The 10,120-nt window shown below is 28.2% G+C and overlaps 1 protein-coding gene across 4 annotated transcripts; it reads right to left on the bottom strand.

Annotated features, from left to right (window-relative positions):
* Nucleotides 1–1,667: 1,667 nt before the first annotated feature.
* On the bottom strand, nt 1,668–9,385 carry LOC136784679 (uncharacterized). Of its 4 annotated transcripts, XM_066745529.1 has the most exons (9): nt 8,141–9,383; nt 7,661–7,701; nt 6,999–7,132; nt 6,627–6,883; nt 6,316–6,554; nt 5,749–6,096; nt 5,514–5,644; nt 4,850–5,179; nt 1,668–2,071 (listed from the first exon to the last, which is right to left on the bottom strand). In XM_066745529.1, the coding sequence occupies exons 1-9, from the start codon at nt 8,173–8,175 to the stop codon at nt 2,066–2,068; spliced, it is 1,521 nt and encodes a 506-aa protein (XP_066601626.1). In that variant the 5' UTR covers nt 8,176–9,383; the 3' UTR covers nt 1,668–2,065. The 4 variants fall into 4 exon arrangements, with proteins under 4 accessions (XP_066601626.1, XP_066601624.1, XP_066601627.1 ...); XM_066745527.1 differs by lacking the exon at nt 1,668–2,071 and having other exon boundaries at nt 4,745–5,179; nt 8,141–9,385; XM_066745530.1 differs by lacking the exon at nt 1,668–2,071 and having other exon boundaries at nt 4,745–5,179; nt 7,661–7,712; nt 8,141–9,382.
* Nucleotides 9,386–10,120: the final 735 nt, after the last annotated feature.

Below are 10,120 nucleotides of genomic sequence, written 5' to 3'. Positions count from 1 at the left end.
AAATATTTCCTCAACAGTAGGTGATATTCATTAACGGTAAATGAATATCACCTAAATATGAGCAAATGTATGCCTTTGACAAAACCAAATTGTTTCAACTTGAATAACTGAGTTTAATAAAAGCAAATATTTATTTAAAAAAAAATTACAAATATTTTATTTGTTTATATCAATTAGTTTCTTTATTTGTAAATAGCAGGCAATTTTGTAAATCCCTACTTTCTTATAACCTTTATTTACGTTTCCTCGATTTCGTGCCTTAATTGATTCAAGTTTAATTACTGATGTCGAACAAACCGTTGGTTTTGTAACAGTGAATAACACACAAATTTATTTTATTTGAAAATTCTTTATTTTTTTGAAGTAGAGAGAATGTACTTGTAATAAGCGATTTTCACTTACCTTATTTATATATAATTACAATCTTTGTTCCATAGGTGTTTCTTTGATCCATTCTTGTTTCGCTGCTAGAAGAAATTTGTTAGTATGAAGAGAATATGTACTTACCTTAAACAATTCAATAGAGTCGTATACAACCTAAATATACCTATAGGAGTTTCGAACTCAGTATATATAAGAAGTTTCATGTAGAAGGCCACTAGCGAGAAAGATTCATTATTATGAAGATTATATTCATTTGATAGCAGTATCGTACTACTTATTCGTCGTTGGAACGCTCACTAGGTTACGCGTCGAACGGTGACAAAAATGGCCGCTTGAGAATGAAAACATTGGAGAAAAGAAGATAGTGCAGGAAAACTAGAATCAATATATTAATGCGTTACCATTAATGGAATTACTTTTGTAATATGTTGAACACAATAAATATTAATTTCTGTGAACAAATTTTGCAATGCTTTTCTTTGTAAGTCAGTTATGTGAAATTCTACCAAAAATTTCCCAGATATGAATCCTGCGTGTTAGACACTGTATATAAAGAGAACGGTGCATAATGTCTGTAAAGCATAAATAGGTTAAAGTGTTAAAGGAAAGCAGCGATAAGTCTTAAGAAATGTCGCTTAATGCGCATCATTTAGTCGTAAAAATAAAAATTTATGTAAATATGATAAAGTTTGACAAACATAAATAATAAATGATTTCTTCTTTACGAAACTTAACTCGAAACAACGTATTACATTTATGCAGATATATTAAACATATGCCACTAATAGAGATCATTGAACGTACCTATGTGCGGCCTGATCCTGTAATAAGACTATTCTGTCTTTAGTTTTCGAATTTTCATTTTTCAACCATTAACTTTCTAACAATATTATCTATTAAATGCGACTAATTCTTCCTTTGGTTTACCTATAATTATTGTTGTTTGTATGATTAACACTAGATTGCCTGAAGAAGTCATTTTGATTACTTTTTAACTTCTGTTAGAGAAAAATATGTATATAATAATAGAATTTCTTAGGATTTTAAGACTTTATACAAGCTTATGTATAAAAAGTCTTAATATTCTAAGAAATTCTATTATTATAAACACTTTTTTTCTCTAACAGAAATTAAAAAGCAGTCAAAATGACTTTATTTCTTCAGGCAATCTAGTGTTAAGCAATAATCACTTTAACGAAAATAATGGAGTCACTGCACTACTTACCGAATTGAGATGTTGGTAAAGGGAGCAACACTATATTATACACAGGATACAGGGAAATAAAAAATATTTAAAAATTTAGGAATAGAGAGGCAACACCTTATAATTTTGTATAGAGATACAAGCAACTAAACCTTACAGCATATAGATAGTAGACAGCAAAATAAAATAGTATAATACATGGCATGGCATACATATCTAATAATTATATTCATTCATAATATCATATACTATTCAACACAGAGCATTGCACAAATAATATTTATATTTCTTAAATATTTAATATATTGGGTGTTAAATTTACGTAACTGAGTTAATGTAACGAACGCAAAAAAAAACGCTGTAATATATAAAATTATTCAATTATGATTAATAACTGAAAGTCAAAGTAATTATCGACATCAAAAACTAAAGTTGTCTATTCAAGGACATTGTAATCCATAAAAAAGTGTCTTATTGTTAAACCTGAAATAGGATAAAATTCATTACAACAATTATAAAAGTCAGAAAGAGAACACTTTGCTTTCATATAAAAGTCTTAGTCTTTACATGAAAAAAATACTAGCACATCACGAAATGATTAAGGAATTCAAATACATGGTACACATTTTAAACCGTTAGACAAAATATGAATGTTAAAAGTGGAATAATCTTCTAGATCATTTCGAGAGACTAATTTCCAACTTTTCGTTGTTTTAACTTCATACGCATGATAATGTTCGACAAATGAAAGTGTTTGCAAAATTGTAACTATAAACAAAATATTATTCCCATTCACAATAATATTTCGAATCTCTCCAAAAGTAGGAAAAATATCATTGTTTTCTACGATCACAAGCATTTTTGGTTTATACATTGTACCGTAACAATTAACCCATTCCACGGAATTATAATTATTAATTGTATTTAAAGCTAATTTTTCTTGCAGTACTTCAAGACATATACTATTTAGTAAATTTTCTTGTAGTTGAGGTCCTAATTTGGGAATACTAGAGAAACCATCATTTAAATAAAAGCGATAATTCAAAAGCAATTGATGCTTTAAAGCAAGTGTGTGCGGAGCATTAACGCGAGAAGCGACTGCCGAAGCAATGTTTTTAAACTGTTTATGTTTTCCTTCAAATCTGAAACTGGATAGATATTTGATCGGACCATATTTTTTTATAATACTTGGATAATGCAATAAGAAGTGGTGCTTAGGTTTCAGAATACTATCATTAAATGTTTCTAGATATAATGAATGATGCTCAAAAATAACATTTTTTAAATAACTTAAACTTTCAATGCTAAACGAAGATGACATAACAGTACATATCAATTCAGTTAACAATACCCATATTCTCCAAACTTTATTATCGTGAGGAACTAAATCTCCAATAAAAAGACCGAAAAATTGAACGAAACATGCCATTTCAGATGCAGAAAGTATTATAAGTTTTTTTTTAATTGCAGCATCTGAAATACTAACAGGTTTATTTATACTATATTTATTCCCGAAATCAAAATACTGGATCCTATTATTTAGAACCTCTAACGAAAACAGTTTTTGAATGAAGATTAATTCGTATAATATTTGTCCCATTTCATACCTACAAACACCTTCAAAAAGATCGTGCATTACATCAAATGCAACATTTTCATTTACGTGAAAAAATTGCAATTGATTGAAAACGCATTGTTCTGCAATGCCGTAAGTACTATTCTGAACGTCTTCTGCATATGTGTCTTTGGTACGCCTTAGATTATCGTTTTCCATTAATTGCCTCATTCGTAGGTTTTTATCAGTTTTGCAAAAGCGACAAGAAAAATTAGAATTGAAGCTTGTATTGAAACCTAAAATTTGGTTTAATCCTAAATTATCTCCGATTACTGCTGTTAAAACAAAATATATTTTTTTCACTGCCCCATTAAATGTAACAGTAGTACCAAGTGTTTCTAATTCGGCTAGCTCCTGGATAAGGTTATGAAAAATTATAGAATTGCCATAATGTTTATAATCCTCCGTTTTATGTAGTTGAGCAAGAAATATATTATTCAAGGTGCTTTTGTATTCATTAGGTATACATGGAATGGTAAAATAAACAGATCCTATTTTATTTATATTATTATGAGAACCTAACGGATTGTTAATCTCGAAGTCATCAAAATATATATTTAACGGTAAGACAATTGATTCAGGAAAATTTGCTTTAATATTTTGCCAAACTTCACCATCCAATATGGAACTAAAGAAACCAGGTTCTCTTTGCTTTTCCAATTCATTTATAATACAATCAAAAACATGCGGCAATTGTAAAAATTTCGTTAAAGTTATTTTTAAAGGCACTGTTTCAATAGTAATGTTGAAAATGGAAACTATATTTTTTCCTTTAGAAGAACGGGGTCTCAAACCTGTATCTATACTACGAGTTACCGGCATAATCAGAGTTCCTTGTTGAACAAAATATTTGAAAATTATAAATTCCGATGTAAAATAATTGAAAGCTTCATCTACAGCTTGTAGAATTGCAGTTTCTTGTGGAACAGTACACATTTGATTAGAACTAATATATTCTACAATTTTTTTTAATGACATGGAAAAAAATTCTTTCAACGTTTCTAATATCTGTAAACTAAAATTTCGAGGTATGTTTAGAAAACTGTAGAATTTAGCGATATATAATGAAACATAGGAAACAATAATATTTTTGAAACCATTGAAATTTAATTTTGATTCGTTTCTCGTAAAAGTTAACATATCCGATTTTATGGCATCAATTAAATTTGGTTCCTCATTATCTGAAAGGAAATTTTCAAACAACCTGTTTTCTTCGATTGTAACTGGCCCATTATATTGAACATCCTTAATACTACCGGCTCTACCGTCAGCCATATGTTCTCTTAAATAATGTTGTTTAAATCCATAAAAGTTAGAGAAAGATCTATAACAACTTCGAAATTTACAATAACATGAGCTATTTAATAGAAATTTATGATTTCTTTTTACATGGACTTTAAAAAATTTCCTTTCTTCTATAATTTTATTACAATATGGACAACAAATCATTTTGTTTAGGTATGTATACTTATTTCCAAATATATATGGAGCAGAAGCAATTACATTTTATAAAACGTCAACTGCGTAAAGTGCGGTCTAAACTAATGATTATTTTTATATAGACTAAGACTTTTATGAGACTTAAATTGAAGAAAAGTATAGTTAATATAATGTATTTTAAATTTAAGTTTACATTGCTGTCGTACCTTGTTCATATCAGTTATTAATTCGGCGACTTGAGAAATGTATTTGTCGTACACTGTTTTTATATTATATATATACAATTGCACCAGCTGCCAGATGTGTTCACTTTCTGGTGGGTACTTGAGGTTAAACACATGAAATATCTTGAAGCAAATGTCGACAGCTTGCAATACAGATTCCAATTTGTATATGATGTCATCAAGGCATACATATATCGACTCAATATCTGTTAATGTAGGCCCAATTATTATGATGAATGGTTGAACCGACAAGTTCAATTTCTTCATTAATTCTCTTCTTTCATCAACTTTAACAATTATATCTCCAGGAATCTGTCAAAAATCTTCATGTAAATAAAATTATTACGTTAACGGATATAATACAAGGTGCTCTATTTGAAGAAAGTCCGTGGCATGTGTATTAAATATTTACTAACATATTAAGCAAATTTGATGGCATAATGTAAGTAACTACTAAAATAAAAAATCCTAGGTTATTACAATCTTTTTTAGAGGTTTCGACTCACTTTAAACAAGTTTTGATTTATATTTTAATACATACATTGTTCTTTCAAGCTTAGTTGACCACTTCAAAAATATTTAACACACGTCTGCTATTTTTTTACAAATACTGCACCTTGTAAAACAAAAAGTATATAAAAATTACCAGTAAATGCATAAGAATACTATCTTTGCATTCTGTAACGGAGGGTTTCCAATGTTTTTGACCACATTTTATGCGTCCTTTAGGCGGCAGCAAATATGGTAGCAATAATAACTGTCCAGCTACTTTCAAATCTATTTAATCATTATTTGTTATCAAAATGAAATTATTTTGAGAAGCTTAAAAACATATATTTAATTATATTCGTAATGAAATAGGAAACTAAACGAACGCTAACCTATATTAATTTCTTCTAATGTTACCACTTCTTTTAATGCTAATGAATTCGAATCCCTGTTATTCAAATCTCTTAATTTTAAAACCTTTTGGAAAAAAGTTTCCCAAATTTCTTCATTTAAATTAACCGTAGTTAAACGTAATGAATCGAAATCCTCGTTGATTAAAGCAAACGCATTGGGCTGTCTTAATATTGGCCATTCGGCGACGATTGTAGCAATATTAAAATCTTTATTTTTCTTATATTCCTGTCGTCTAAAATTAAATGATTTTTTCCAATTTTCTTTAACCTTATCCCAAGGAGTTATTGTAACGCTTAACCATTGTTTCAATTCAAGTCCTTCGGTATCTATAAACATAAATTTTTCATTTATATGATAGAGAAGCAAATTTTATTTAATTAAATGTATAATATTGCTTTTAAAAATAACAATTCCATAATTTAATTATTTATAGTAAATATCATTTAAAGCAAATGAAATTTCCTTCTAATGAAATTTCCTTCAAATGAAATATTGATTTTTTATAACAGCATTAAATTAATTAGACAAAATTTAATGAACTTTACCTATGTCAACATTCTCATCTGTATCACTTTCCTCCTCTGTAGTTCCAACTGCATTTAATAGTTTTAGTCCATATAAATTATTTCGATATTTGCTAACCAGCTTCCCTTTTGAACTTATCGACTTATTTATATTTGATTCTTTTTTTGTTATTGGAGGCACATAGTAAGTATTCAAATTTTCCGTAGGAAATTCCTCACAAATTTGTTTAGCTAAACCATGGAAATCTGCATTTCTTAATCTAATGAAAGAAAATATAATGAATATAAACGAGGAAAAAACATAAAGAAGTGATGTTATTAACAATGAACACCTTTTTTCTTTTTGTAAGACATCCTCCATAATTATGTCAACGATTATATTTCTGTTTTTCATCGACAGAACTTTGTTTTTTTTATATGTACATAAAACTGCGGAACCTCTAGTACTTTTCTTTAAAGTTTTATGTATAGTTCTTCTATCATTATACAAACGAGTTGAAATGAGTGAGTTATTTGCTGAAGGTAACGCATTTTCATCATTAGAAACTTCATCATCACTTGACAAGTTTTCTATTGAACTTGTTTTGTTCTATATAAAAATTTAGGAAACTGATTAAATAAGAAATATACATACACCTTATACATTTGTATTCAGTTTTTCCAAAATTGTAATATATTTTACTAATATTATTAGAGTACTGTACCTGCGACAAAGATTCATTGGAATATAGCTGCTTCAATTTATTTATAAATAAAATTCTTCTTCCTATTTTAGGAATCAATTCCTTTAGCATTGAGTCATTCAAATGTTTAATGTTTTGTTCATTAATCTCATTTTCTAAACAACAAAAAGGAAAACAGTTAGAAAAATCAATTTACATACTGTGTTACAGATAAACCTATCTATTCATTCAATTTTTTATTTATTTTATTATATAAATATTTAAGTGAATAAAATAAATATGTAAATTTAATGTACAATGATGTTCGCAGTAAATATTTATTAATATATAAAATAGGTATATTCTTGTCGAACAGTAAACACAAAATTCCTCTTCATATAAGAACTTTTACTACGAATATCATGGTACATTAAATAGCATTTTTATTTAGATTATATATTTCCTGATATAAAGAGTAGACAAAATTTCTGCATAATTTCAGTTTACGATTAGAAATATGAATATTTAATCACTAATGTATGTACTACATTAGAATATACTTTTAATACAGAAAATAATGAGAGATTTGTTCTGCGTATATCATAATAGGTTCTATTAATTTGAATTACTATCGTACAAATGAATTATAATGAGATTAAAATCATTGCAATAAACAGCGTATGATTAAGAAAAGAAAATATTACCATAATTTGTTGCAGTCCGACAAAGGTTTGCAGTACCAGAGCTATTACAAAACTAAATACAGTATATATTCTTATTATACTTAGTACATACAGTATGTATAAAACTAAAATGACTGATAAAATCAAGTTTTTATAAGTTTATAAGTTGCTGCTAGCATACTAAGAAAAATAGTTATAGAAATTTGGTAACTTAATATCTTATGATAAAATGAAGCAGTTGCAGTAACAAATGTTAGAGGTATGGAATATATTAGATACGAAGGTAGAAGGATGTTGTCAATTTAAGTCCAAAGGTTACTTTAGTTTAAACAGAAAATAAATATTCATTTTAAACTATGTGCCTATTACTGAAAATGGCAGCCACGTGCACTTACACTAATCTACAACCAAAAATGCAACTTCATTGCTACAACATTTTCCTTGGAAGTGTCTTTATGTATAAAAACAAAAGAAAATTAATAATTCGCAAGATTTTCTTACCTTTGAATGATGAAATGAGATCTTCTAGGTTCCATTCGGTCAACAAATTTATCGTAAATGCATCCATTGCATCATTCCATTGAACACTAACAATGCGTTATGAAACTTCAAAATATTATTTGTATTGCGTTACACTCTACGTATGATACAATATTTTTATTCTTCGTAGTGAGAAAATATATAACACATAACTTTCACTACCACGTTAAAATAGTATTAATAATTTCGCTGGTGGTCCGTCCTCACATCCACTTGTTCCAACGTTCTTCTCCGGGTTCCAAACGGAAATGACAATGGGAGAGGGGGTAACGGTAGCCGGATGTAAAAAGCAGCTAGGTACTGTTAAGAAAACTTCTGGAATATTCATTAAATCTTATTGGATGAATAGATTAGATATATATAATGTGATCCAATCAGATTGTTGGATGTCTGCATTATGCTGTTTTCACTTGTCGTTCGTGGCTACTTATCGCAAGCGACAAAGTCCTGCTATTAGAAAAGGAGATGAATTGCGCGACTTTAATTCCAAAACGAAGGGAAGTGTAGTCGCTAGCGACCTTGCGACATCGGTGGAAGTTGAATTAATTCAACTTTATATGAGTGTCGCTAAAGACGTGCGACAATTAAAATTTAGGAAGCTTTCCAGTTAGCGTTAAAATTTACACAATCACAACAAATGGTACATTGCATTTGTGTAAACAGTAACTTCATTCAAGTGAATGAGATGTTTGCTTCAATGAATATTAAATCATTAAATTTATACAGTGTTCTTTTAAATTAAGCGAATATTCCTTAAAATTAAAATCATATAGTCAATTGCTAGTGGTGCCATATTATTTGGTAGCATTAAATAATTATGTTTCATTAAGGTGGTTCGAGCGCCAATGAAATTTCTTCAGAATTTTTTAAAATTTTAAAGAAAGGTTATTTAGGCATAGAGGAATAATCTACTAAAATTTTGAATGATGTTACCGATGATACAAGTAAAAAATAATTATTTCAAATTGGCATTTTTAACGTGTAGCCTAATGGGCGATCAACACATTTTGAAGAAATTTATGATGTCCCGTATTGCAATGACAATACAAAGCAATAAAAAACTGTAGTAATATATTTTAAATTAAAACAATTTTTAAATCACCGAAACGTGTATATTACCGATAATAATCTCCTATTATTACTCGTGAAAAATTTTTAATTCCGTACTTATCTATATTCTGCATGGAAATGTGGCAAATACTCAAATCATATGAGTATTTCTTTTAATATAATTGTTTCAGAAAGATTAATAAAAATAACACTTAAATTATTTATTTTTTGCAAACTGATTTTCTATGATAACTAGAATACATAAAGTACTACCTTCAATTTTGTAACTACCTACAACTCTATTTAACTAGAAAATCACGTTCGAACCACCTTTAGTGTATTTTATACAGTATTTGACTACGAAAGAATTAGTAGCTTCTTTCAAGTAAATGAAATGTTTGCTCTAATGAGTTTTTAGTCATTAAATTTATAAAATGTTCTTTTAAATTAAAGGAATATTCATTGAAATTAAAAATAATTTTAAATTTATGATAGCATTATAACATTTATTACTATCAAATTATTATATCTTTAGTTTTGTCACATTGTTTCCTCTGGGGATAAAAGCAGCAGTATTTTTTTCAAGTAAATAAGCTATACTTGCTTATAAACCACTGGATCATGAAAACAAATATATTTGTTTTAATTTGAATGTATATATATTTACTATTAAATAATTGTGAGAGACCTGACTCGGTATGGTTTTCACAAAAAGAAAGTCAAATGGTTTAAGGAAAAGAAGGATAGGATGTAGACTGCGCAACCAGAGTGGTATACGCAGATGGGTTAAATATTAAGTTAAGGGAAACAAGGCTTCGAAAATCGTATGTTATACGATAGTGCTTTAAGCACTGAAAAAAAGGATAGGAACAAAGTCCTAAGACTGTGCTA

This window comes from Prorops nasuta, unplaced genomic scaffold, assembly GCF_024137725.1.
Source record: "Prorops nasuta isolate Cenicafe-Biocafe unplaced genomic scaffold, Cenicafe_Pnas_1.2 PNAS00063, whole genome shotgun sequence".
Classification (NCBI taxonomy): domain Eukaryota; kingdom Metazoa; phylum Arthropoda; class Insecta; order Hymenoptera; family Bethylidae; genus Prorops; species Prorops nasuta.
This window is presented reverse-complemented; position numbering and strand designations above follow the sequence as displayed.

What these genes read in the sequence shown, in the direction of transcription:
- LOC136784679 (XM_066745527.1), bottom strand. Translation starts at nt 8,175, where the DNA reads ATGGAACCTAGAAGATCTCATTTCATCATTCAAAG. An exon ending in GTCTTACAAAAAGAAAAAAG is followed by an intron (nt 6,555 to 6,626) that starts GTGTTCATTGTT and finishes TTCTTTCATTAG; the next exon opens with ATTAAGAAATGCAGATTTCC. An exon ending in AGATGAGAATGTTGACATAG is followed by an intron (nt 6,097 to 6,315) that starts GTAAAGTTCATT and finishes TTATGTTTATAG; the next exon opens with ATACCGAAGGACTTGAATTG.